The sequence below is a fragment of the Gopherus evgoodei genome, chromosome 8, assembly GCF_007399415.2.
Source record: "Gopherus evgoodei ecotype Sinaloan lineage chromosome 8, rGopEvg1_v1.p, whole genome shotgun sequence".
Classification (NCBI taxonomy): Eukaryota; Metazoa; Chordata; order Testudines; family Testudinidae; genus Gopherus; species Gopherus evgoodei.
In genome coordinates this window covers 37,972,962-38,000,498 of record NC_044329.1, presented here as the reverse complement: position 1 = coordinate 38,000,498, position 27,537 = coordinate 37,972,962, and the positions used below count along the sequence as shown (strand labels likewise).

Genomic DNA, 27,537 nt, shown 5'->3' with positions numbered 1-27,537 from the left:
CATCAATTAATCTAGATATTTGCCTAGTTTTGCAACAGGCTACATAAAAAGCACTAGTGAAGTCAGTACAAACTACAATTTCATACAAACAATTACTTGTTTATACTGCTCTATATACTATACACTGAAATGTAAGCACAATATTTATATTCCAATTAATTTATTTTAAAATTATATGGTAAAAATGAGAAAGGAAGCAATTTGTCAGTAAGAATGAGCTGTGGCACTTTGTATTTTTGTGTCTGATTTTGTAAGCAAGTAGTTTTTTCAGTGTGGTGAAACTTGCGGGTAGGCAAGACAATCAGATTCCTGAAAGGGGTACAATAGTCTGGAAAGGTTGAGAGCCACTGACTTAGAGGTGCAAACAGTATTTTTCAGACCTCCTGGACCCATCTCTGTGTAGCATCAGGCAGATCATCCTGGAGTCTAGATCAGCAATCTGGGTGAGGAGTCAGGGATGTCAATCAAGCTTTTAATTGAGGCCTTGATGCAGCAAGGGATAAAAGGGAAAGTCCTTTCATGGACTGAGAATGGCTAAAAGACAGGGAACAAAGGGTAGGAATTAATGGTAAATTCTCAGAATGGAGAGGGGTAACTAGTGGTGTTCCCCAAGGGTCAATCCTATTCAATTTATTCATAAATGATCTGGAGAAAGGGGTAAACAGTGAGGTGGCAAAGTTTGCAGATGATACTAAACTACTCAAGATACTTAAGACCAAAGCAGATTGTGAAGAACTTCAAAAAGATCTCACAAAACTAAGTGACTGGGCAACAAAATGGCAAATGAAATTTAATGTGGATAAATGTTAAGTAATGCACATTGGAAAAAATAACCCCAACTATACATACAATATGATGGGGGCTAATTTAGCTACAACGAGTCAGGAAAAAGATATTGGCGTCATCATGGATAGTTCTCTGAAGATGTCCACGCAGTGTGTAGAGGCAGTCAAAAAAGCAAACAAGATGTTAGGAATCATTAAAAAGGGGATAGAGAATAAGACTGAGAATATATTATTGCCCTTATATAAATCCATGGTACACCCACATCTCAAATACTGTGTACAGATGTGGTCTCCTCACCTCAAAAAAGATATTCTAGCACTAGAAAAGGTTCAGAAAAGGGCAACTAAAATGATTAGGGGTTTGGAAAGGGTCCCATACGAAGAAAGATTAAAGAGGCTAGGCCTCTTCAGCTTGGAAAAGAGGAGACTAAGGGAGGATATGATAGAGATATATAAAATCATGAGTGATGTTGAGAAAGTGGATAAGGAAAAGTTATTTATTTACTTATTCCCATAATATAAGAACTAGGGGTCACCAAATGAAATTAATAGGTAGCAGGTTTAAACAAATAAAAGGAAGTTCTTTTTCACACAGTGCACAGTCAACTTGTGGAACTCCTTGCCTGAGGAGGTTGTGAAGGCTAGGACTATAACAATGTTTAAAAGAGAACTGGATAAATTCATGGTGGCTAAGTCCATAAATGGCTATTAGCCAGGGTGGGTAAGGAATGGTGTCCCTAGCCTCTGTTCGTCAGAGGATGGAGATGGATGGCAGGAGAGAGAGATCACTTGATCATTACCTGTTAGGTCCATTCCCTCTGGGGCACCTGGCATTGGCCACTGTCAGTAGACAGACACTGGGCAAGATGGACCTTTGGTCTGACCCAGTACGGCCGTTCTTATGTTCTTATAAGGCACTTAAGACGTGTAACTTTAACTGCTGACGGTCTCGCTGCTGTACCCATAGCCCGCTCACGGGCTCCCCAGTTCTGTCACGCTGACCAGGCAGCAGGCTCTGAGACCAGGGAAGGGCAAAGTGTGGGCAGCGGCCTCGGACACGGTTACTACGCATGCCCATCTCCTCCGCGCATGCTCAGTGCAGGGAGTTTCCGGGGTGGGTGGGAGACGGGAGTGCGGCGGCCGGGCGCTGTGGTGACCATGGCTGATGACATCGCGGAGCTGGACGAGGCGCTGCGGCGCCAGGCGGACACGGTGCGGCGGCTGAAGCAGGAGAAGGCCCGTCCGGAAGAGGTGAGCCCGGCCCGGCGGCTCCCTGGCCGGGCTGTAGCGCCCCCTCCCGCCCCTACGCGCCTCTCCAGGGGGGGTTGGCTTGGGGCTCGGGCCTGCCGGGACCGGGGAAGCAGGATGCGCGGAGCGGGGCCGGGAAGCAGGATGTCCGAGCTGGGCCGGGGTGAATGCCCGGAGCGTACCCGGGAAAAGGGAAAGGGCCGGGGAGGGGGGCGTGGAAGCGGGGTGTCCGGGGCGGGGAAGCCCAGCTGCCTCCCCTGGGTTGTGCTGTTCATCTGCCACCCTGTCTGTACCCAGGTGGCTGAGCAGGTGGCGAAGCTGCTGGAGCTGAAGGCGCAGCTGGGCACAGATGAGGGGAAACACAAGTTTGTCCTCAAGACCCCAAAGGTAAGTTCCCCTGCCCTAGATCCTGAGACTGTGACAGGCAGCCCCTCTTCACTTCTCCTCTCCCTCTGGTGGTGGACAGCCTGCTTTGGTCCCCACAGTGCATAGCTCAGATGCACCTGCCTGGAGGAATGAGCTGCAGCCTAGCCTGGCCCAGGGCCAGTATGTTACCAGGGTGCAGGGCTTGAAGGTAGGGGCATCTGAACCTCAAAGGCTCCAGCCACAGTTGTCTGACAAAGGCTCCGTGTGCACTTACAAAGGTACCAAGTGGCATGGAAACCTGAGACTCAGGTATATAAACAGCCAGGCCTGGAGCAGTGAGAACGGGAGGCCCAGGAAAGCATGCTTTCATTCCACTTTCTATAGCCACTGCAAGCTCTACCAATGGAGTCCCTGTCCATCTGAGAAACCTACAGTTAAATAAATTCATCTTGAACCCCCTACCCAACCCCCACCTATTTATACCCTCCTCACTCCACTGAAGATGCACATAAACACAGCTAGAGGAAGAAGTTAGCTTTGCAAGTTCTTAAAAGGTTCTACAAGTGGTGGCATCACTGGGAGTGTTAGTGTAGACAGGGCTCTGGCTCACTGCTAGCAGTATAAGAACCATGTTGTTTGACCATTTTGTGAATATGACACAGTGGTAAAATCACTTACAATCTCTGGCACCTGATGTCTGGTGGAACTGTGCTGAGGATGATGGCACTGGAACTTTAGGAGAAATTTCAGTGTAGACAAGGTCTTGTGTATCTTCCTTCCTTTTACCTTATCTGCAGGTCATCTTCCATAAGAGCTTTGTGTGCATGATCTTTGTGGCCTCCAGGCCTTCACATGCTTCTCTTTAGAATATATGTCTTTTAAAAGGACCATACACCTAAACAGTATTATGTAAATAGATTAAGAACATATAAGAACATGAGAATGGCTATACTGAGTCAGACCAAAGGTCAATCTTGCCCAGTATCCTGTCTTCCAACAGTGGCCAATGCCAAGTGCCCCAGAGGGAATGAACAGAACAGGTAAATCATCAAGTGATCCATTCACTGTCGCACATTCCCAGCTTCTGGCAAAACAGAGGCTAGGGACACCATCCCTGCCCATCCTGGCTAATAGCCATTGATGGACAAATCCTCCATTAATTTACCTAGCTCTTTTTTGAACCCTGTTATAGTCTTGGCCTTCAAAATGAATGAAGGGCCAAAAGATCATAGACTCAGTGCATTGAAAAACAATTGTTTTACTATCAACCACAAGCTTATCTTCCTTATTCCAGCACCCTGCTCTGTTTTTGTCTCCCATTCTCTTTTTCTCTAGTAGGATTCAAAAAAAGTGTGGCCATTCTCATGGGTAATGAGAATATCGACATGTTGCATCCAAAAACAACAACAAAAATACCCCCAAAATAACGTAGATTTAAATCCTCAAGCTTTGGGACATAAGCCAACCACAAACTGACTAGAATTAGGAAGAATGTCCTCTGTGGACAAGTTATTCCATACCATAGTTGTCCATTTTGGGGTTTCTTGCACCTTTTAAAGCACCCATTACTGAACTGATCTGGGAGAGTACTTCCTGTAATCCTTTGTGAGCTGTTTGGGGCACAGTCCTGCTCTTTTGTTTATGTAGTGCCAAATACACTGGCACAATCCAAATAATTGTTCTCCCAGGCAGAAGATCTGCAGGGGACAGTTTCTCTGTTGATCTAGATTGTATGATGGCATGTTCTCATGGGCTGTTCCAAGTCAAAGCAGCTAGACTTCACTGAACAGCCTGAGAACTGCACTGGGAGGGGCAATTTCAAAGATGCCCTTAGTGTTCTCAGCCAAGTCTGTGAAACACCCGGCCACCAGCAACTCCCATCTGCAAACAGAACACAAAACTAAAAGGTTGTCTGCACACAGAACTTGCATCAGTTTAGAAACCCATAATTAGTTTAAACAGTGCAGCTTTTGTGTGTATTCCAGCCCTACCTTTCCAGAAATCCCTCACTGTCTTGCCTACTATGACCACACTTTACTATGCATTAAAGAGAAACTATCTCCACTGCTGATAAATAAATAATTTAACCCTGTGCCTTCGAGATAGATGAATTTCTTAGACTTCAGGGCTTCCTCCTGATAGTTAACAAAGTGCAGGGTTTTATCCTGGCTTTCATAAACCCCAGAAAAGCAGGTGTAACTAACAGCAGACTGAGTGAGCACACGTGCACTGCAAGGGACACCCCATATGGCAGGTAATGCTGCCACCTTGCCCTGCATGGAGCCTGTATAGTTTCCCTAAGTCAGTGGTTCTCAATCTTTTTAGGCTCAGGACCCATTTGTAAATGTTTATGGCCTGTCAAAATGCAGTAAATAGTCTGGGGATGCAGGCCCTGGGGTGATTTTGGTTGGATCCCAGGAGGGTTGGGTCCTGCCCGGCACTCTCCCCACAGTAATAGTTCCTGCAGCTCCTGTGCTGTGGGGCTAGCTGGGTGTGGCTCTTTGCTCTGGGTGTTGCAAACTCCAGGGTTGCAGCACGGTTCAGGTTTGGCCCTGCTCCCTGATTGTACCAAATTTGGGTGAGTGGAGTTGTGACCTAGTTCACAGGATTGCTGTGTCACTCAGTCAAATATGGCCTACTTGGACTCCAGTTATTATGACAGCTGGGCCAAACCTGAGTGGCGCTGCGACCCAAGAGACTGCATTGCCTGGGGCAGGGAGTCAAACCCAGCCGGCCCCGTGGGACGGAGCCACAGGAACTGCCACGTGACCCTTTGAAACACTCTGGCAACCCAGTTTTGTGTCCCGACCCACGGATTGAAAAACCGTAGACCATGCTGCCTGTCTTCATTGACTTGCTCCTTTTTGACCAGAGATCATGCTGGCTGCTCAGCAGAGGAGCTGATAACTGAAGGCATCAGTCTCAAAGGGCACTTGTGGCCATCCAAGCTCCATCAGCGGTTGCCTGGGCAACGGTGCCTATCTAGCTGTGAACTGATCTGGGGTCTTCAGAAAAATGAAGGGAACCCAAAGGCCAGCCCAGAGTGGCTGTGAGAGGACTGTGACTAACCTGTGATCTTTGGGGCATAGTGGTAATAAGTAACGCTGGTGACCAGTTTGCATCAGTTACGTCTTTAAGGCTATTCACCAGGAGAAGAGCTAGAAAACTTTTCTTTAAAATATTGCTCTTCCAGGGCAATCACAGCTGTGAGCCTCAAACCTCATGCCCCCTGCAAAAGCCAGCTCCTCCCTCAAGTAATGAATACAGGCAAGGATGTTATGTGGCATTTTCCCTGGAGCAGCCAGACCATTTACAGTGGTTGCCACATCTGGTGAAGGAACCAGGAAGCTAACAGCTCTGGTTTCCCAGCCTTGTAGCTGATGTTAGATATCTGCTTGATGATGGATCTTGCTGCTGGGGCAGTAACCAACAGTTCTTAAAGTACAGTCCCTGGAATAGGGACTGTCATTTTCTTTGTCCTGTGGGGTCCTGAGCATGCTGAGACTGGCCAAATAGGACATAGGTCAGTCAGTTTTAATCTGCTGTAGATGTTTTTCTCTGTAGAATTTTACAGAAACTTAGGAATTTTGTCTGTTTCAGGTTCCTTTAAATATGTCCCCAATTTCAATGGTAATAAGGTAGCTTCCATTAGCACTCAATTCAAGTAAATGAGGGAAGTTAGCATTGCTTAGGGCAGGGGTTCATTGCACCGCGACCCCCTTCTGACAACAAACATTATTACACGACCCCAGGAGCGGGGATCAAATCCTGAGGCCAGCTGCCCCAGGTGGCCAGGCCAAAGCCTGAGCCCTACTGTCCTGGGCTGGGGAGCCAAAGTCAAAGCCCAAGAGCTCTAGCCCAGGCAGTGAGCCTGTAACCTGAACCCTGCCACCCAGGCCTGAAGTCCTTGGGCTTTGGCTTCAGTCCCAGGCAGTCGGGCTTGGGCTTCAGCCCCAGGCCCCAACAAGTCTGAGCCAGCCCTGGCAACCCCATTAAAATGGGGTTGCAACCCACTTTGGGGTCCCGACCCACAGTTTGAGAACTGCTGGCTTAGAGCCATAGTTTGCTCAAATAGCAGTGATAAATGTGGTGTAAATGGCTGAATAGATCTGTAGGCTCAAAGGCTGTGCCACTGTACACATGGCACAATCTTCAGGCAGTCTCCTGCTGTTACAGTAGCAGTGGCCTTGGCAGCAGCTGGAGCACTAGTGCAGAGTGTCTTTGTCACTGTAAAAGCTGGCAGCTAGCCTACACTAGCTCTACTGCGCATCCTAGCCTCAGGGGTGCCATGCTGGTGCTAGACCAGTGGCAGGATAATTGCAAAAGAATTGCTGGTGTGGCTAGGGCTAGAGACATCACAAGTGGTCACTAGAAACTTTTAATTAAAAAAAATGGAAATGTCTGTTTCTAGAGATTTTTGGTGTCAGGTGAGATGCAATGTCTAGGATGGCTAGCAGCAGGGCATGCCACCTGCATATGTGTCTGTCTTCTTCTAGAAGGACCCATCCTTATGGCCATGGGAGTTCAATCTTGGGCCTTGTCATTTTTTGGCCTCTGCTGAGAATAGCAGCAAGGGGGTAATTAATGCCATTTGTGATAGTAGTGTGTGTGATGTGGACATCTGTCCACTAGGCACTAGACAGAGACTCCTCAACTCATTCCACAAAGACCACTAAGCAACCTATGGATGGTAATGAATGTGGGCTGCATTTGAATCCATGACTAGTAGGTGAAAGGCTGGATAACCTGATCCCTTGATCCATCTTGCTCCTGTGCTCCAAATTTTAGCTAAAATAAAAAAGTAACTAGTAAGACCACAAAAGTGGAAGAAAGTCTCTAGTTATTTAAAATTTGAGACAATTCCCAGCTTCTCAAGATCTGAAAAAATGTTAGCTGCTGCCTCCCAGTTTCTCTGCCTGAATGACATCTCAGTGCAGTAAACATAACATTAAAAGTCGGTCTTCCTTTTCTGGCCCACAGAATCATACATCATTTAATATTGTGTGCCCCCCTTTCTCTCCCTGACACCACATATGACTATCAGTAGAAGTGGCAAAGCCAGTAACTGCCATGTGAGAATAAGGTCTGAATTTATTTATAGTCAGCCATAGTGGTTTTTGGCTGTCTGGAGGGAATGATTCAGTGATTCTAACAAAGAAGAAATGGAATGAGAAATCTCATCCCCTTCACATAGCAAAGGTGCACTCAGGAGACAAGTATCAGACCCTCTGGTCTTGCTGAAATGTCCAATTTCTGTGTCCAAATGAATTCTTAGATTAAAACACCTATAAGCTTGATGCTTTACTCCTACATTTCAAAAGCTCCTCTGTCGTCTCAGCCTTATCCTCTAGTTGGGTTATTTTACCAGACACTGACTCAGAAGAATCTTCCTTTCTTTGGTGCCTCTCTAAACTGTGAGCTCTTCAAGGCAGGGACCTTGCCTTTATACGTGTCTATAAAGGGCCAAGCATGCTATTGGTTCTGTAGAAGTAATTGAATCCACACTGGATTCTCCACCATCTGGCTCCCATTAGCTGTGTGCTACCCAGCAGCTGTATAAGTAGCCAGGTCCCTTCTGGGCAGCATCTTACATGGCTTTCATCTGCATTTTGAGAGATCCTTGGACCATCTCTTTCTTCTCTGGGCTGGAGCTTTTGCTTTGGGTTAATTCCCTTTCACTAGGTGTATTGATGCTGTTCCCTGTTGTGTATCCCTGTATTTCTGGCTTCGTAAGTATTTTAGACACATGACACACCTAGTCCACCACTTCTTCCTTTGTGCATGGAAGAAGCAAAATGTACCCATCCATGTTAATGTTCATCTGGGCAGAATCATTCCACTAGCTCAGGCCATGGTTCTCTGCTCTTCTTCTCACCCACTTCCCTTTGATTTGGGGACTCAGGGCACCCGGGACTACAGCCCCAAGCAGATGGCCATCCGGGAGAAAGTCTTCGACATCATTATCAGCACCTTCAAGCGCCATGGAGCTGAGGTCATCGACACCCCTGTGTTTGAGCTGAAGGTGAGTGCAGGAGCTGTGAGGTAACATCTGGGAGGGGGTGGCTGTGCTGGTTAAGGCACTGACCCGTGAATTGGACATGATCCCCAGGCCTGTAGCTGTTTGCCTCTTGAAATCTTTGGGTGCATTTTAAAGTATGGTAGCTGCGTTAGTCATAGCTTGAAGGGCAGCTGCCCTGACTAAAGCCTCAGTGTGAGCAGCGCCCATTAAAAGTGAGAGCCTTCTGTAGTAAAGCTGTGGTTTAAAGGTTGCACCCTTGGCTTATCACGTGGACATGGGGCATCTCCTTGCTTCCTCACTGACCCTCTTGTTGCAGCTTTGTGCTCCTAGGCTTTGTCTCTTCTCACCTGAGATGTCATCTCTCTGTTTCATCTAGGAAACTCTGACGGGAAAGTATGGGGAGGACTCGAAGCTCATCTATGACCTGAAAGACCAGGGGGGAGAGCTGTTGTCTCTTCGCTATGACCTGACTGTATCCTGCCACAGTTCCTGCTCCTGGCATTCCGATTTCATCCTACACAGTACATTCAGTGATGGGCAGTATCATGTGGAGGCCTCAAGAGGGAGATGGGGAGATCCTCAGTGATGGGGCAGTCATGCAACAGGGCCCAATGGGAAGAGCGCAGGTCTGGGAATAGAGACCTGGGTTCTCTTCCCAGCTATGCCAGATTCTGTGACTCACTGTACTCAGCTGTTTTAACTGTCATTCTCCCCTTCATGTAACACAGGAACCAGGGATCACCCAATGAAATTATTAGGCAGCAGGTTTAAAATAAACATAAGGCAGTACGTCTTTACACAACGCTCAGTCAGTCTGTGGAATTCATTCCCATGGGATGTTATTAGGCTATGCTTGGGTTCAAAAAGGAACTAGATAAGTTCATGAAGGACAGGTCCATCGGTGCCTGTTAGCCAAGATGGTCAGGGACACAATCCCATGCTCTGAGTGTCCTTAAACCTGTGACTACCAGAAACTGGGACTGGATGATGGGAGAATGGAACACTTGATAAATTGCCCTGTTCTGTTTATTCCCTCTGACACATCTGCTGCTGGCCATTGTCAGAAGACAGGAGGCTAGGTTAGATGGAACCATTGGTCTGACCCAGTATGGCCGTTCTTATGGGGGTTAATGAAGCTGTGATGCCTTCATGAAGCAGAATGTCTGATAGTAGTAATTGCTGCAGGACTGTCTCCTTTTCTTCCCTTTGGCTTCAGTGATTGAGGCGGTGATCACGAGTGCCTCTTAGCTGTTTCTCCTGGAGAAGGGTGTGTACCCTACTGAGCCTGGATAACTGGGGAGGGATTAACCAGACTTTTGCCTGCACAGTGATAACTGGGCTGGTTAGACACACAATATAAATGAGGCATAACACCCTTTGCTACTGTATGCAGAGAAGTTGGGTGATCCTGTCCACACCAAACCCCCCTCGGAAGGGCTGGGTGGCTCTTGTCCTGGACCTTCCGAGCCATAGGAGAGTCTTCTTACGTTCCACCCTTAACCCTTTGTGCTCAGGTGCCCTTTGCTCGTTATTTGGCAATGAACAAAATCACCAACATTAAGCGCTACCACATTGCCAAAGTTTACAGACGGGATAATCCAGCCATGACGAGGGGCCGCTACAGGGAGTTCTACCAGTGTGTGAGTACCGGCAGCCTGAGTGCTCTCCATGTCATGGGGAGCTGTGTGTCTGGGCCCAGGGTTCCCCAGGAACTCAGTCAAGGTGGACCTATATGTGTGACTACAGTGCTGGCTCAAAGCACAAGGAAGTGGACAGGGAGGAAGAGAACCCCCATTTGTGTCTAGGGTCTGGGTGCCACATGGGGAGCTGGATATCTGGGGACCCTGGTTGCTACTGGGCTCCCCCAGTTGTTACACTGCCCAGATTTTCACTGCTTGTGCTTGTGCCCCAGGATTTTGACATCGCCGGACAGTTTGACCCCATGATTCCTGATGCTGAGTGTCTGAAGATTGTACATGAGATCCTGAGCGGGCTCCAGATTGGAGACTTCCTCATTAAGGTAAAACCAGAGCCAGGTGCCAGTGCTGGTTTCTCTACACGATGATGTGAAGTGAAGAACATTCTCCTTGCTTTCTGCTTCTTCCTGGTCTCAGCCCGACAGCACCTTCACTCTCTGTAATGCACAGTGGAGATTGATCCAGAACCCCTAGTGTCCGTGGCATCTTTTTTCTATGCACTTGTCATAAGCAGATGGTTAAGGGTTAATGCCTCTTTTACCTGTAAAGGGTTAAAAAGTTCACCTAGCCTAGCTAACACCTGACCAGAGAAACCAATGGGGGAACAAGATGTTTCAAACCAAAGGAGGGAAGTTTTTCCTTTGTTCAGAGTTTCAGTTTCAGCCGGAGTGAAAAAGATCAAGGAACCAGCCTCTTATCAGAGTAGTAAGTCTTAGAAAGGGATAAAGAGGTTTATGTTTATTTTCTTTGTAACTTGTCTTGGTACCATTAGGGAATTATCAAAATTGGGTATTTGGGTATTTTTTTGTGTAACTAAATTTGTGCCCAGGGGAACATCCTCTGTGTTTGGGATCTGTTGTCTGTGAGAGTAGCTGGTATGCTAATCTCTCCCAGAGGGTTTTCTTTTACCTTTCTTTTCTTTAATTAAAAGCCTTTTCTTAATACCTGATTTATTTTTTTTCCTTGTTTTTAGATCCAAGGGGGTTGGATCTGGATCCACCAGGAGTTGGTGGGAGAAAGGAGGGGGGATGGTTAATTTCTCCTTGTTTTAAGATCCAAGGGGTTTGGATCTGTCTTCACCAGGGAATTGGTGATGGAGTCTCTCAAGGCTGCCCAGGGAGGGGAAGGTTTTGGGGGGAAAGGGAGCGATCCAGACACTGAAAATTCTGAATGGTGGCAGCGATACCAGATCTAAGCCAGTAACTAAGCTTAGAAGTGTCCATGCAGGTCCCCACATCTGTACCCTAAAGTTCAGAGTGGGGAAGGAACCTTGACAGCACTGTTTATGCTAGAAAAACTACCAGGTTGACACTGGCTGTCACCCAGCAACCACCATCTCAAGCTGCTCTTCAGAAGGGAGTTCTGGGGCGGACAGGGTCATCCAACTTCTCTGCCTGTTGTAGTAAAGGATGTTATGCCTCATTTCTGTTACATGTCTAATGTGCTTTGCTCCAGGAGGTGTAGAACTTGTCATGTTTTGGTGGGTGGAGTCAGACAGCAGCTCTCAAATCCGGCTCAGGCAACAGGGCGACTGTTATGTTGGGCACCCAGTGCTAAAAAAAAGGGGTCCAGTAGTATTCGTCTCCTTCCCCAGGGCTTCTCATTCTCATGGTGAGGTCCTGCGTGTTGCATCTTGAGTCTGCAAGCTCCACACCTTCACCCTCGTACTGATGACCTTCATCCCTGCTCCCTTTTGAGAATCCATCACCTCCTCCAGGGAATCTGTCCCTGGGCAGAGCCCCTGCTGCGCAACAAGAGACCAACCCCCGGCCCATGTGTTGTAGTACACAGCACATACTGCTGTGCAGACGCAGTCTCTCTTATAGTCTACCTTGAACAAATGGGGGCAATGGGTCCTGAGGAAATTAGAGGTAGCTAGGGTGTTAGAAAAGGACCAGGTGCCCCGAGACAGCAATGGGAGTAGTGTTGTTGGGAGAACCTTGGAGGCAGCTAAGGCCCCTGTGAGTTTGTAGACCTAGAAAGACACTGCTGGGCTCTGTGGATCAGTTGGAGGGGTGGAAGCCAGTCCCGGCTGCAGACTTGTTGCTGGGATATCCCTCTCTGGTTATAATGGGGGCTATCTGTGTTGTTGGACCACCCCAGGGGGAGCTGCGAGGGACTGCCAGACTGGATCTGACCCAAAGTCCATCTAATCCAGTATCTTCTCTGACAGTGGCAGCAGCTGGTGCTTCTGAGGAAGGGGCAAGAATCCCCTTGATGGACAATTACGGAATAACCTACCCACAGGGAAAGCTGTTTGCCCTGACCTTCATCAGCCAGTGATTGGTTTATGCCCTGACATAGGAGGATTTAGAATGCTCCAAAAATTTGTTCCCTCCCTTGTGTAACCGCAGGTGTGCCTATTTTCTGTATAAACATCTGATTGCTTTTTTAATCCTGCTAAATGGTTGGCTTAGTTACATCTTGTAGCGGTGAGTTCCACATCTTAATTATGCATTGTGCAGTTTAAAAATCCCTTGAGTTCTTGGTGTAAGTGGATGTCCCGCTGTTGTGTATTCTGAGAGAAAGTGACTAGAAGTGCCCAATTTGCCTCCACTCTATCCTTCATTAAAGATTAGTTCTCTGTCATGTACTGTTATATACAAAGCTGGTGCCTTGTTAGTTAAAGTTAAGAACAGCTTTCTGTTTAAATGATGATTCTGTCAGAGGTGAGCAAACTGCGGCCCACAGGCCACATCCGCCCCGCGGGACCCTCCTGCTCGGCCTTTAAGCTCCCGGCCAGGGAGGCTAGCCCCCAGCCCCTCCCCTGCTGTCCCCTCTCCCCTGCAGCCTCAGCTCGCCGTGCTGCCAGCGCTCTGGGCAGCATGGCTGTGAGAGCTGCTGGCCTGCCCCAGTGCTCTAGACTGTGTGGCAGTGTGGCTGGTTCCGGCCAGGCTGCATGGCTGCCAGTCCTGGTGCTCTGAGTGGCATGGTAAGGGGGCATGGAGCGAGGGGGTTGGATAAGGGGTAGGGAGTTCCGGGAGGCAGTCAGGGGACAGGGAGAAGGGGGCAGATGGATGGGGCGGAGGTCGGGGGGGCGATCAGGGGATGAGGAACAGGGAGGGTTGGATAGGCGTGGGAGTCCTGGGGGCCTGTCAGGGGGCAAGGATGTGGATGGGGGACAGGGAGCAGGAGGGGTTGGATGGGTCGAGAGTTCTGGCAGTCAAGGGGTGGGAAGTGTGAGGAGGTGGGTAGGGGGCAGGGGCCAAGCTGTTTGGGGAGGCACAGCCTTCTCTACCCGGCCCTCCATACAGTTTCAGAACCCTGATGTGGCCCTTGGGCCAAAAAGTTTGGCCACCCCTCCTCTGTGTGCTCTAACGTTACTTAGATATACCTTGAGTTTTGATGTGCTTCATGGGATAGAGTTATTGGTCCAAATTTGGGGTCATTTGAACAAGGGGTTCTGGAGATACAGCCCCTCCTGGCCAGCCTCCCCCCCCCCCCCCAAAACAAACAGCTTTTCTCATAATTGAGAGATTTTTAACAGCATTTTTTGTGCACAGATCTGTGGCTCAAACCTGGGCTCTGATCCTGTCACAGAGGTCCCTAATGCTGGACATCTGACCCAGCATGGAACCCACTGTCCCTTTGGGGGAGAGAAATTGAGAACATTTGTGAGAGAGCTTAGCTTTTCAGTTAGACATATGCCTAACTATTCCTAAGCCTCACAAAGTATATGGCAGGGGCACACAGGAATGACAGCCACCACGTGGTTTAGTGGTTAGAATAATGGACTTGGACTCAATAAACCAGGGTTCTATTTTTGGTGCTGCCACAGGCTGCTCAGTGACATTGCCCAAGTCCCAGCATTGCTCTGTTCCTCAGTGTCCCCATAGGGATAATGCTGTTTCCTTTCTTGGTAAAGTGCTTTGAGATCTGATGGAGAGCATCTCAACTGCAAATCTATATGATAATTACAGCTGCTCCATAATGAACACTAACTCCTACCAACAACATTTTTCTGTTTAAAAAAAAAAAAAAGGCAACAGGAAATTCACTGACAAGAAATTTGGTTAAAGCAGAGTTAAGGTTGCTGAGTGACAGCTCGTGCTTAGCAAAATTCAAACTTGTGAAAACCATGAAATAGAGTGTTATGGTACATGCCCACACAACCATATCTCTGCCTTCTTGGAGCAGAGTGCCCATGTGCCATAACACATACTTGCCCTCTGCCTTTGCATTGTACTGAAAAGGAGCTGCCTACGTTTGTCCCACATAGCTCCACAGAAAAAACACTACAGCTGCTAAACTTTACACCTGCCTTCATTTTTAGGCACACAATGCCATCTAATACTACCGCTTTCTACTGTACTTTCCCTTACCCTTCATTAAACCCACAGACAAGGTTCATCTTACTTCAGCCTAACTGCTAGGCTGACAATCCCAGGGGCAAGAAGACTCCTGCACCCTGCTCCACCTCATTTCAGTGTCACATTGCATGAGTATCTCCCAAGATAGACATGCACCTCTTTCCTTTGATCACATGCGCAGGTCAGGGAGAGGGGCTCTCACATACCCTTAGAGGGGCACCCCTCAGCCCCCAATAGCTTCATATCTCAATCATGGCTCTTCCAATCTGCTTCAGCTAATCCCTCCACCATTCAATGCAGTGAAATCTAAGGCAGTGAAAGCAGCTGGAGTGCATGCAGCTAATTCCAAGGGGCTGTTACCAGCTGCAGGGGGGCAGAATGAAGGAGGTCTGGGTATTTACCTTATCTCTGTATTTCCTGATTCTTTTCAAAAGTCTAAATTTTGCTGGAGTCAGCATTTTGCAAGGCCACAATCTTAACTCTGTGTTAATGAAACTTTTTGTCAGTGAATTAATCTCTGTTGTAGACTCATTTCAATTGTTTGAGTCTCTTTCCATCTGGAAGACTTTCCTGGCTTTGAATCTCTGCTCTCTCTTCTTTCTGCACCCACACTTTTTCTCCATTGAGAGAAGGTGACCAGAACTGTCATTAGTATTCCAGGTGAAGGCATGCCATTGGGGCATTTAATGGATTGAATATTTCCAGTATTTCCTGTCCCATTTCTTTTGCATCTGTTTTCATTATTGGCCATTGCTGCTCAGTTTTCATTAGTGCTCAGGTTTTTTTCCCCGTGAGTGGTGGTAGTTAGTTTGAAACCCAGAAGTGTCTGAGTAATTCAGATGATTTTCTCTGCTGTGCATTACCTTGCATTGGAATTCTTTGAGCTTTGTCTGCCATTGTGCTCCCCACGCACCTATCTTGACTCCTCAGACTGGGCTAACTGTAATAATTGTCACTTTGCCACCTTGCTGCTGCTTGATGTGTTCAAAAGACACTGGTCCTCATACAGAAACTTGGGACACCTGCTGTTAATCTTTGCCATGCTGAAAACTGAACATTTCCTCCTCCTCTATTCCATGATGGGACTTTAATTCTCATTCGTGCCTCTCCTTCCTGAATGGTCTCCTGTGAGGCCCTTTGTCAGAGGCTTTTGAAAGTCCAGTTAAATTGTCATCCAGTTTTCACTTGTCCACCGTTTCATAGCAGGAGCAGCTAAGCCCCTGGGACTTCTGGGAGCTGATGGTGGTAGGGGTAGCTGGCTAGGTGGGGTCAGGGTGGTAGCCAGCCCCTCTTCTCTACCCCCAAAGTCTCAGAGGAGTGAAGCTGAAGATTCTGTTGTAATTGGGATATGTCCATTGGGTTCCTATTGAGTGACTCTGCTTCTTTCCAGGTCAACGACCGGCGTATCCTTGATGGGATGTTTGCAGTTTGTGGGGTACCAGACAGCAAGTTCCGAACGATTTGCTCCACTGTGGACAAACTAGACAAGGTAAGAGCTGACGTTTCCTGTTACTGTTGCTTTGTGGGTTTCACAGCCCTCCCAGTCAACACTGACTGCTCAGACAGACTAAGGGCAGTGGAAACTGGTTAGAGAATGCTAGTAAATGTTGCATTATTTCTTTTCTTCCTCCATGTGTTGGACATTGGGGGTTAAGCACCTACATAGGGTGTTTCGTGCAGACCTAGTTACACTATTTCCTTTAACATCCCCAATGGGTCCTGAGCAAACAGATTTACAGTGCAAGTCACCCTAAATCCATGGGATTCTGCAAGTCTCTTAATTCACCATCACAAGACTTAGGGTATGTCTACATCTACAATTTTGCAGCGCTGGTTGTTACAGCTGTATTAGTACAGCTGTATAGGGCCAGCGCTGCAGAGTGGCCACACTTACAGCAACCAGCGCTGCAAGTGGTGTTAGATGTGGCCACACTGCAGCGCTGTTGGGTGGCTTCAAGGGGGGTTTGGGGAACGCGAGAGCAAACCGGGGAAGGAGACCAGCTTCGCCGCGGTTTGCTCTCGCGTTCCCCGAACCCCCCTGCAAACCGCAGGGAAGGAGACCTGCTTGCACGGGGGTTCGGGGAACGCGAGAGCAAACCGGGGAAGGAGACCAGCTTCGCCGCGGTTTGCTCTCGCGTTCCCCGAACCCCCCTGCAAACCGCAGGGAAGGAGACCTGCTTGCACGGGGGTTCGGGGAACGCGAGAGCAAACCGGGGAAGGAGACCAGCTTCGCTGCGGTTTGCTCTCGCGTTCCCCGAACCCCCCTGCAAACCGCAGGGAAGGAGACCTGCTTGCTCGGGGATTCGGGGAACGCGAGAGCAAACCGCAGGGAAGGAGACCTGCTTGCTCAGGGATTCGGGGAACACGAGAGGAAACCGCAGGGAAGGAGACCTGCTTGCACAGGGGTTCGGGGAACGCGAGAGCAAACCGGGGAAGGAGACCTGCTTCCCCGCGGTTTGCTCTCGCGTTCCCCGAACCCCCCTGCAAACCGCAGGGAAGGAGACCTGCTTGCTCGGGGGTTCGGGGAACGCGAGAGCAAACCGGGGAAGGAGACCTGCTTGATTACCAGAGGCTTCCTCAGGTATGCTGGGATACCTGCTTATTCCACGAAGGTCAAGAAAAGCGCTGGTAAGTGTCTACACTTGATTACCAGTGCTGGATCACCAGCGCTGGATCCTCTACACCCGAGACAAAACGGAAGTACGGCCAGCGCTGCAAACAGGGAGTTGCAGCGCTGGTGATGCCCTGCAGATGTGTACACCTCCTAAGTTGCAGCGCTGTAACCCCCTCACCAGCGCTGCAACTTTGTGATGTAGACAAGCCCTCAAAAGATGAGCTGCTGGTTATTAACCTATGTGCCTGGAGCAGGGATCCCACCAACCCACTCCTGGTTGCCATCTGGAATCCATGCTGCATCAGAACGTTCAAAAGCTTTTTTCTAATTCAGTGTTTTTGGGGCCATCAACATCCATTGTTGTGTTGGGGACCTCGTTACAGCCCAGCTGTTCTCCAGATCTGTAGTATAGTCTAGATGGAACCTTGATAAAGCCTTGGTATCTGGCATAGTGGCAGACTGCTGCAGGAGGAGCATAGAAGCCAGGATCCTGCAAGCCAGACATAGTTCAGGTGACTGAGGACTGAATTCTGTCAGGTGAATTTGCAAATGACTAGGATGTAGAGACATTGTCCTGTCAATGGCTCTGTAAATATCACCCTGTGAGCAAGTGCTCTACTGCTCAACAATGCTCCAGCTAGCATCAAAGCAGGAGACACACCGTCTGTGGAGGCTGGGCATTGCTGGCTGTAGTGTCTGTAGGAGGCTGGGGTCATATGCGGACTTGTCACTTCAAAGCATCTCTTGCCCTAGCAACGTGTGTCCTGTGAAGAAGGAAGGAGCTGCACTGTGGGTGCTTAGGGAGGTGGGGTAGTGGTGAAACCATCTCAAGAGAGACCAGTCTGAAGAAGCTGGGAGTGCTGGGATTGGTACCCACAGTGTGTGGGATCTGCACCTTTCTTGTGCTGGACAGACTTATGCCAACCAGGCTGACTAGTGTGGATGAGCTGTAATGGTGCAATTCTCTATTGTAGCCGAAGTTAAAGATAATAGACTAGCACACTGCACTGGTCAATAGCTTTGATTCCAAGAGGAACAATAGCAGCAATTCTCACCTCCACTTTGGTTCAAGAAGATGAATGAGGTCAAAAGGTGGGTTGGCCTTCAGCTGCCCTCTCTAGACAGTTTTCTTTGCTGCTGAGTCTTGACTGTAATTCCCAGGCAGACGTTACAAAGCTGGAGTTAAGACTGTAAATGAGTTTGCTTCTCTGTGCTAACTGAAGGGGGAAACCTTAAAAGAACATTATAAAGAGTTGGAGCCAGAAACTAGACCACTGGAAAATCTGTAAAAAGAGTTAAAGGCCAGGTAAAGAGCCAGGGTAAGGCAACCTAGGGCCCTAGGGACACCATGACAGAGGAGGGGCCCTGTGACCTCCTTGTGCCGTGGTTCCACACACACGTGGAGACCTGGTGGTGGGGAGCCCTCTCCCCTCCCAGAGAGGCACAGACATTAGCATAGGATCCTCTTCTTCCCTCTCCTCCCATGGAGCAGCAAGAGGGGCCCAGCTCTCTCCAAGAGGGGCAGCAGTGACAGCAGGGAGCTTCCACAGTACTTAACCTGGTAGCTGACGTGTAGTTGCTTGGGAGGATGGATTGCGCCCACTGTAATCTTCTCCTCCTGCCATACACACAGTCCTGTGCTGGGATGGCATGACCACTCCTTACGCCATGCATTGGGTCTTGACGTTAATACTCAGTTGAGATGCATAGGACAGTTCCCCCTTTAAGAGCTACTGTTTCAGACTCTCTGCAGACTCAGGCAGATATAGCTACACCAGTTACATTTTGAGCTTTCCTTTGCAAATACAGTAGAACCTCAGAGTTATGAACACCTCGGGATGGAGGTTGTTTGTAACCCTCAACTGTTCGTAACTCTGAACAGAACATTTGGTGGTTCTTTCAAAGTTCACAGCTGAGCATTGACTTAATACAGGGTTGAAACTTTACTATGAAGAAGAAAAATGCTGCTTCCCCTTTATTGTTTTGAGTAGTTTATGTTTAACACAGCACTGTACTGTATTTGCTTCTTTTTGGGAGAGGGGGTGTCTCTGCTGCTTCCTGATTGTGTACGTCTGGTTCCAAATGAAGTGTGTGGTTGACTAGTCAGTTCATAACTCTGAGGCTCTACTGTGTGAGGACTAGGAACTTTTTTACGAAAGCTGAGATTCTGATGTGCTCACCCGACTGCAGGAGCGGAGAGCCCTTGTGCCGGGGCCTATAGCGTCTGTGCCTTAATCTGGCTCTGCCTCTACTTACAGCACTAAGAGCCATCCTTGGAGCTGAGATGTCTGCTGTCCTTCAATTATCTTCCTTTGTTTGAAAGTATTAACAGTGAGAGACTTATGCATGGGGCCCACCCCTGCAAGCGCACAGCAAGCACTACCCTTGGCGTCACTGGGAGTTGCGCATCCCTATGTAGGCTAGCAAAGGGTGTCAATAGGACACTTAGAAACTTGCTGGAACGTTTACTAATTCAGAGGAATTTGGGGGAGAAAAATTTACACAGCCGCTTTAGTGAAATCTCTTGGGACACACAGGAAAAGGCAGAGTGGTTAGTAAACTAACTATATTGAGTAGTTGTAAATAAAACAAAGGCTGCAGCTGCAGCCCTCCTTCCCCCATTGCTCTAGACCAGTGGTTTTCAAACATTTTAGGCTGCGTACCCCTTTCCAAATAATGTAGCCTACCATGTACCCCCATCTGAGGATTATAATATATCTATGACTAGATTGCCGAGTCTTCCTAATAAAATGCATTGTCTGCCATTACAGGATTTTTCTCTCATATCCCATGATGAGAGCTTCTGTACCCCTAGGAGTGCACGTACCCCAGTTTGAAAACCACTGCTCTAGAATGTACTTCTAACACTTGCATTCTTCTTCCTGTGGAGGCCTCCTTTAATGATTCAAACAACATTCAATAAAGGCTACTAGCTGGATGCTTAGGTTTGAACGCTCAGCGTTGAAAGAATTAATGCTGGCATGGTATGGTTCATCATTAACTCCAAAATGCCAGATGTAGTTTGTCTCTCTCTGTGTGGTGCTGCACCTGTGCTGCTGTAGTGTAGATCCTTCCTACTTCGATGGAAGGGATTTTTCCATGGCTGTAGTTAATCTCTCTCTCAGAGGTGGTAGCTAGGTTGTCAGAAAAATTCTTCCATCAACTTAGTTACATCTACACCAGGGTTTAGGTCAACCTAACTATATTGCTGAGGTCACACAATTTTTCGCAGCCTTGAGCAGGACAATCTCATATTTAAGTGGAAACAAGGCCTGAGCTATTTCAGGCTGCTGGCTGCATACTCAGGCCTTGTCTACTCTAGGGGGAAAAGGTGTGGCTTCTACAATGAGATCAGAACACTGTAAACACTAGTGTAGAAAGGGCAAGGTATACCTGGTCATTTTGCCCTGTCTACACGGGGGGGTTTTACAGTGTGTTAGTGGTCTCCTTGTAAAAATGACACCTTTTTCCTCAGTGTAGATGTGACCTGGAAGCCTGTATCTGCACTGGCAAACATGAGACCTGCAATTTGTAACTAGTGCAGCAGCAGAAGCTGTAGAGCAGACAGGTCCTGGGTGGGCTCAGATGTTTTTACTGCTGTGACCCAGGCCTTAGAGCAAAACAAAAGCTTTATTTGCTCTGTCACCCTTGAGTTCTGTGATAGCTTTGCTCCATGTTCTTGCTTGATGAATTCCATTAGAGCTGCTGTCCCAGGGGTGGATTTACAAGATGATTTTAAGGCAGAGTAAGGCCTTAGCTACACTGGCACTTTACAGCACTGCAACTTTCTTGCTCAGGGGTGTGAAAAAACACCCCTCTGAACGCAGCAAGTTACAGTGCTGTAAAGTGCCAGTGTAAACAGTGCCCAGCGCTGTAAGCTAATCCCCTCGGGGAGGTGGAGTACCTGCAGTGCTGGGAGAGCTCTCTCCCAGCGCTGGCGCCGTGACCACACTCGTACTTCAAAGCGCTGCCGCGGGAGCGCTCCCGCGGCAGCGCTTTGGAGTTTCTAGTGTAGCCAAGTCCTAAGGGGTAATGTTATCAGAGTAACAATGCCCTAAGGAGATGCATAGGTAAGTGGGTAGTGTGTGCTGGGTATGCTCATTGGATATGCTGTGTAGTGTAGCACTCCCAAGAAATATGGTAGTTAGGAGGGAGTGAATGGCCTGGTCTAGTGAGCTACTAAAATACGTAATTAGTTATTCCACAGACAATTGAGTCACTAACAAAAGTAGTCAATCTGCCAGTCTTCATCGCTGCCTCTTTATTTGAAGTGGTGGGATCCCAGGACCAGGAGCCCAGGTACCCTGGCTAATCACAGCTCTGAAGCTGACTCTAGCTGTGACTTTGGAAAAGCCACTTAACCACTATATGCCTCGGTTTCCCCTCTGTTAAAAGTGTTCCCTGTTGTCTCCTCTGCAGTACCTTTTCCCCCTCTTATTTTCTCTTAGCCTTTTCTAGCTGTGTTCTCACTTTCTCTTCTTATAACCAGTTTTATTGTATCTTCTTTTATACCTTGCCCCACATTGTTCTGTTTTACCTGAGAGAAATTGACTAGATCCTGGTATTCTGAGGCATCAAGCTGCTTTAGAGTCTGATTTCCCAATTCTTCTTTGCTGCTCTATTTATATGAAGCAGAACAGTGGCAGACAGGGAGAGATTGTGATGACCGCTCCACTGAGAACAACTTCCAGGAGCAGTGGGTTCAACCTGGGGAGCTGTGATTAACATTCTTATCTCCCTCTCCCCAGGCAACATGGGAGGATGTGAAGAACGAGATGGTTGGAGAGAAGGGGCTCTTGCCAGAGGCTGCGGATCGCATCGGGGAATACGTTCAACTGCATGGTGAGTTCTATGGAGCTGTGAGATTTGGTTCCCTGTCCAGCCTCACCCAGGTCAGATGAGAGTCCATGTGGGTCGCTTCACCTTCCCAGCAGCTATTCCACCTTCCTTGGTCTCTGCGGGGAGGGACGTGTGTGTGTGTGTGTGCGCGTGTCAGGGTTCCCCATATGTTTAGCTGACTTGCAGCCTGGGTGTCCCAGGTAGGATGCTTGGTCAGTATCCCCTCGGAGGGAGGTAGAGATGCATGAAGCTGGAGAAGTGAGCAGGTGGCTGTGAGCCAGGCTGAGTGGAGTGAGTCCATGGGAGCTAGGCCCTCCCTGCCTTTTATATTTTAGTTGTGTGTCATTTCTGCAGGTGGGCTGGGTCTGATTGAGCAGCTGCTCCAGGACCCTAAGTTGTCTCAGAACAAGCTGGCCCGAGAGGGGCTGGGAGACATGAAGCTGCTGTTTGAGTACCTGACCCTGTTTGGCATCGCAGATAAGGTGCGTGGTGGAGGGACACTGACCAGGCCTGACTGGGTCATTTGTTCTGCCTGGTAATGGGATTCCCTTACTGTCCCACAGATCTCCTTTGACCTGAGCCTGGCGCGGGGTCTGGATTATTACACTGGGGTGATCTACGAGGCCATCCTGCTTCAGCCTCAGAATGCCCACAAGGAGGAGCCGGTCGGTGTGGGCAGCGTGGCTGGAGGCGGCCGCTATGACGGGCTGGTGGGGATGTTCGACCCCAAGGGGCGGAAGGTGCCCTGTGTGGGAGTCAGCATCGGAATCGAGCGGATCTTCTCTATTATGGAGCAGAAAGTGGAGGTGAGTGCCACCTGGCGGCAGCTACTCCTTTGATCCTGGGGAGGACAGACTGGCACCTGCCCTTCCTCCCTGCTGACACAAGGCTGATCAAAAGCTGCAGGGCAGGGGAGCATGCAGGCTCACAACCTGTGTTGGTCAGCCACTTAGTTGCCTAAGTCAGATTGCTGTCGCTTTACATGATTGACCTGTTTTAGGCAGGTAAATATTAGATCAGCACATTAATGACTCGGCTGTCTCTGAAGCTCCATCTGGCAACAAAAGACCTGGGTTCAGATGCTGCTTTAACACCTAGGAAGATGGAAAACACAGTCCCCTGCCCCAAAGAGCTTAATGACCAAAAGATAAAGTGGTACAGCATCGAGTTGTCAGAGTGACAGCTACCACATGGAGTGTTCATGAGTTTTAATACACTGAGCAGGGAGGCAGGAGCTCACGTTCTAACTGGGGAAAGCTGTGTCTGTCATTGCAGAATTGTGAAAGTGCCTCACCATCACTGCCATCACTGTAGCTCTACCTCTGACCTCTGCTCTTGTTCCTTCCTCTGCTCCCCAGTCCCTTCCTGCTGGGCTGGAGGGGCGTCTTCTCCTGGGAACTTTTCTGCCAAGTCTTTTGTCAGGAGCCAAGCCAGTAGCCTACTAGCTATTTTAACTTATCTCCATAGCCGTGGCAGGATTGGCACCATCCCAGAGTCTGGATTGGACCTTTTTCCTCAGGGCTTCATTTATTGTTCAAACACACTACTTACAAACTAACACAAATAAAGGCTCTTCGTCCTAAGGACCATTGTCCTGGGAGAGGTCCCTTGCCACAATAGCCAACCTGCTTCTTGTAGCTTCCCTCTTCCTCTGAGCTCTTTCAGTCTGTATGGGAAGCACCTGACCCTTCCCAGCTGGGGCTGATCATTCCCTTTCCCAAGTCCAAATACCTGTTCTTAAAGGGGCTCTGCCTCATAACAGGGCTGCCTGGCCCATAAAGGGGCAGACCACCCAGTCTAAAGCAACCTGACTGCAAATCCCTTCCCTGCTCAATTGCTTATGTTTCAGTTTCTTGTGATTTCATGACCCTAGCAATCTCGTCAGCCATAGAGTCCCCCTGCAAATACAGACCAGACAAGATCTGATTTTCTCATGTTAAGAAAACAAATCTATTTAGGCCACCACCTCCTCTCCAGCTTGGGGGACAAGCCCAATGCTTCTCCTTAACAGATGAGTTGTACAGAGGGGCTCTCAGGCAAAGTAGAGCCAGGAAAATGCCACTTTGAGTAACTGGCAGAAGGGGAGAAAGAGCATAAAGATGGTGAAGCTCCTGGCCTCCAGTGGGGCAGAAGGGGGAAGAAAGTGTGTTCATTCGAGCTTGGCATTGCTCACTTAGTAGTACCTGGCTCAGTCTCGGTCCCACCTTTCCTGCTGCTGCTGTGGAGCTGGTGATGTTTTTTTGTAAGGCTAGGTCAGTGAGAGTACATCTGTTACACTGGGAACTGGGAAGGCCTCTGGAGGGAAGCTTCCATTTAATTGCTCTTCTCCAGCGGAAACTGCAACCCCATGGCACTGGAGTGGGGAAAGCTAGAAACTTCATTTTAAACCAAATTGGATCCCCAAGGATGTAGAATGTAAAACTGTGGGGATTTGGTTTGTTGGGGTTCCCGGGGCTCTTCCACTGCGTTGCTGCTGCTGGCTTGTCCTTCCATTGTCTAAGCTACTGGCTTCCCAGGCCCCATTGAATCCATGCGTACAAAGTGCTCTGTGTGAAGTGGTGGAGGTTCCTGATAGAAAGGGTCTGGGTGGGTGAGGAGTGTCTCAGCTCATGAGCAGCAGGGTGTTTCTGTATGTCATCAACAACTCTCACAACACTCTGTCCTTGCATCCAGGCTTCAGAAGAAAAGATCCGGACTACAGAGACACAGGTTCTTGTAGCGGCTGCACAGAAGAAACTCCTTGAAGAGAGACTGAAGCTCATCTCTGAGCTGTGGGATTCTGGGATCAAGGTATGGCTGGGAAGAGTCTGAATGAAGGAGAGGAAAGAAACTGGTTGGCTCCAGCCCTTCCATTCCCGATGCTGGGCATGAACTAGAGCAGGGGTCAGTAACCTTTCAGAAGTGCTGTGCCGAGTCTTCATTTATTCACTCTGATTTAAGGTTTCGCGTGCCAGTAATACATTTTAACGTTTTTAGAAGGTCTCTTTCTATAAGTCTGTAATATATAACTAAACTATTGTTGTATGTAAAGAAAATAAGGTTTTTAAAATGTTTAAGAATCTTCATTTAAAATTAAATTAAAATGCAGAGCCCCTGGACAGTGTGAGTGCCACTGAAAATCAGCTCACATGCCGCCTTTGGCACGAGTGCCATAGGCTGCCTACCTCTAGACTAGAGCCATCCTCCTGTTCTTGTTACCCTAACCCCATAAGTGGGGAGGAGGGAGACACTCTGGGGAGACATGCCACGTGAGCAGAAAGCCCTGCCTATTTGAATGTAACCTTGCGGCCTATTCTCTTCTATCCAACCTCACCATTCCTATAATTAGACACTCTGCCGTACATGAGGCAGGGCCAGAGGTGCCAGTCGCTGGGGAGGGGGGTTGGCACCCCTTTAAGGAAAGCTGTACATGCTACATCCTGACAGCAGCAGCACATGGTTTCCAGACTTCCTGCTTTCCCTGGGTTGTCCAGCACTAGAAATCCTTTACACAAGCTCTCACTTGACTCCAGCTTGGTTTCCAAGTTGGAAATATTGCCAACCTCTTCCACAGGGCAAAGGGCACTCTCTAGCATGGCATGCATCGGTTGCCCTTCTGATGCCAGCAGAGCTAAGAAAAAGAGCTCTGTGCCTCATGCCAGGCCCCTGATGCCTTGCCTAGCTGGGGAATATTGCATTTTTGCTCTCTAGCCTCAGCTGCTAGACCCACCATTGGAACTGGTAGGAGAGGCTCCCTATGCTTCAGCAAAGCAGTGCAGAGGAAAAGAGCTCCACCTGTGCCCATGACACACTTTTTGCTAATGCTGGGTAAGCTGGTTCAGTTTTGGAAGCATTCTGATTAGGTTGCTGTTCAGAAGGGGGAGCCCTGCCCCCTGCCTGGTGATTGAGAGATCTGGTCCTCCTGCCTCAAATGCAAACTAGATGGGGAAATCCAAGAACAGGAGTGGCAAATGGGTGCCTGGAGAAATCAGCAGGTATCAAATGTATTGCTGTACTGTGGATCCCCTCTAGGCAGAGATGCTGTATAAGAAGAACCCCAAGCTGCTGAACCAGCTGCAGTATTGTGAAGACAACGGAATCCCTCTTGTTGCCATCGTAGGAGAGCAGGAGCTGAAGGATGAAGTTGTCAAGTTGCGAGTCGTAGCTACCAGGGAAGAGGTGAGGATGCCTTGCATATAAGGGATGGGCTGAAGATAGATATTAACAGGCTTTGTCTTGCCAAAGATTAAATGGACCAAAGCCGCACCAGTATGTGGGAATGGATGTAGGAAGAGAGATTGAGGTGTCAGTAATTTCTCAGCCACATGAATGATTGTTGGGTACCATTGCTGAATTTCTCCTTTATACCCCAATTGTGGATATATGCAGCTGTATTAGTATGGGGACCTTCCCATATACTGCATCTCAGGAGGCCTTAGAGTTAATAGCAGCAGAAGATATCAAAGGAGCTAGTCACATTCATCTGACTTGAAGAGTCAGTGAGATACAGGAAGGCTGTTTGATGTGGCAGGTACTGCAGAGGAGAAGGCTCACCCACCGACAATGGCTGAACTGAGTGGGGGGACAGAGGAGAGACAGATGCTAGATGAGGACAGGGAGGGGAGTGGAGATAAGGTCTGTGAATTGGTGACAATACTTAGCACATATAGGCTGGAGCAAGTCTACAGAGGGATGGTTCAGAAACAAGGGCAATTTTGAACTGACTCCTACAGGCATGAAGAGCCTGTGAAGGTGTTGGATATGGTTGTTCTTCTTTGCATGAGAAGGTGGATAACAGCATTCTCTGTGTGCTGGGCAACCGGTTCTTAAGGATGCCATAGAGAAAGGAGTTATTAAAAACTGTTTAGATTGGACCCTGTGCTAGAGACGAATCAAGCTGGAGAGCCACTTACATAGGAGTTGTTTTGCAGAGAAGTGTGTGTGTGTATGTGTGTGTATTAGAAACATTACTTTGGCTTGATCTGTGGGAGGACAACTAGGTGCTCTTTTGTCAGACAGGGCAGTGCGTGCAATTTGGGGTATTCTTGGATGGACTGGAGAAGAATGGTTCCAGGAGGAGGCTGGATTATAGGAGAGGAGTGGCTCTATGAATTCATTTTTTGTTTGTTTTTCAGGTTGATGTTCGCAGGGAAAACCTCATTGAGGAAATCAAGAGGCGAACGTGCCATCCCTAGCCTTCCAGCCAGCAACACCTGCTAGTTTACTGGATTTCAACTGATACGGGGGAAGGGGAAGACATGTAAAGATTTCCTCTCTAAATGCCAGAGTTCTTGCTCATGACATGTCAGTGGGGGCACAGGGGTCTTTGAAGCCGTATTTATTATTTTATCATGAATTATTTTTCCCAGAGGGATCAGAGATGCTGCTTTGCCTTTTAAAGAACATTGTGCTCCTGGGCGTAGCCAGTGAGAGAGCTGGAGAGGATGTTTCCCGAGACACTCGAGAATGCCAGCTGTTGTCCGTAATCATTACTGTTACTGGGCAGAGCTGTGGTGCCCTGGGCCATTAGCAGACACTGAGGCTCTTGGTCACAGCTTCATGTTCCTTTCTATTTGAATAAATGTTCTGCACAGTGTCACTTCTCTGCCTGGAGGGAAATGACCTCGTCTCAAAGTGTAAAACATTCAAAGCAAGCTTAATAAACCTTCTGACAGTCCCA

General features: G+C 48.5%; 1 protein-coding gene across 1 annotated transcript; it reads left to right on the top strand.

Annotated features, from left to right (window-relative positions):
* The first annotated feature begins 1,893 nt into the window (after positions 1–1,893).
* LOC115656337 (histidine--tRNA ligase, cytoplasmic) lies at positions 1,894–27,537 on the top strand. The gene is made up of 13 exons (XM_030572908.1): positions 1,894–2,036; positions 2,331–2,420; positions 8,302–8,421; positions 8,795–8,890; positions 9,933–10,058; positions 10,331–10,438; positions 15,816–15,914; positions 21,788–21,881; positions 22,233–22,360; positions 22,442–22,684; positions 24,552–24,668; positions 25,890–26,036; positions 26,993–27,537. Exons 1-13 carry the CDS (start codon positions 1,944–1,946, stop codon positions 27,050–27,052), a joined length of 1,521 nt encoding a protein of 506 aa, XP_030428768.1. The 5' UTR covers positions 1,894–1,943; the 3' UTR covers positions 27,053–27,537.

Bases quoted from the DNA above. Each gene is read 5' to 3' on its own strand.
- LOC115656337 (XM_030572908.1), top strand. From the start codon at position 1,944: ATGGCTGATGACATCGCGGAGCTGGACGAGGCGCTGCGGCGCCAGGCG. The intron at 2,421-8,301 runs GTAAGTTCCCCT...TTGGGGACTCAG, and splicing joins TTGTCCTCAAGACCCCAAAG to GGCACCCGGGACTACAGCCC. The intron at 22,361-22,441 runs GTGCGTGGTGGA...ACTGTCCCACAG, and splicing joins TGTTTGGCATCGCAGATAAG to ATCTCCTTTGACCTGAGCCT.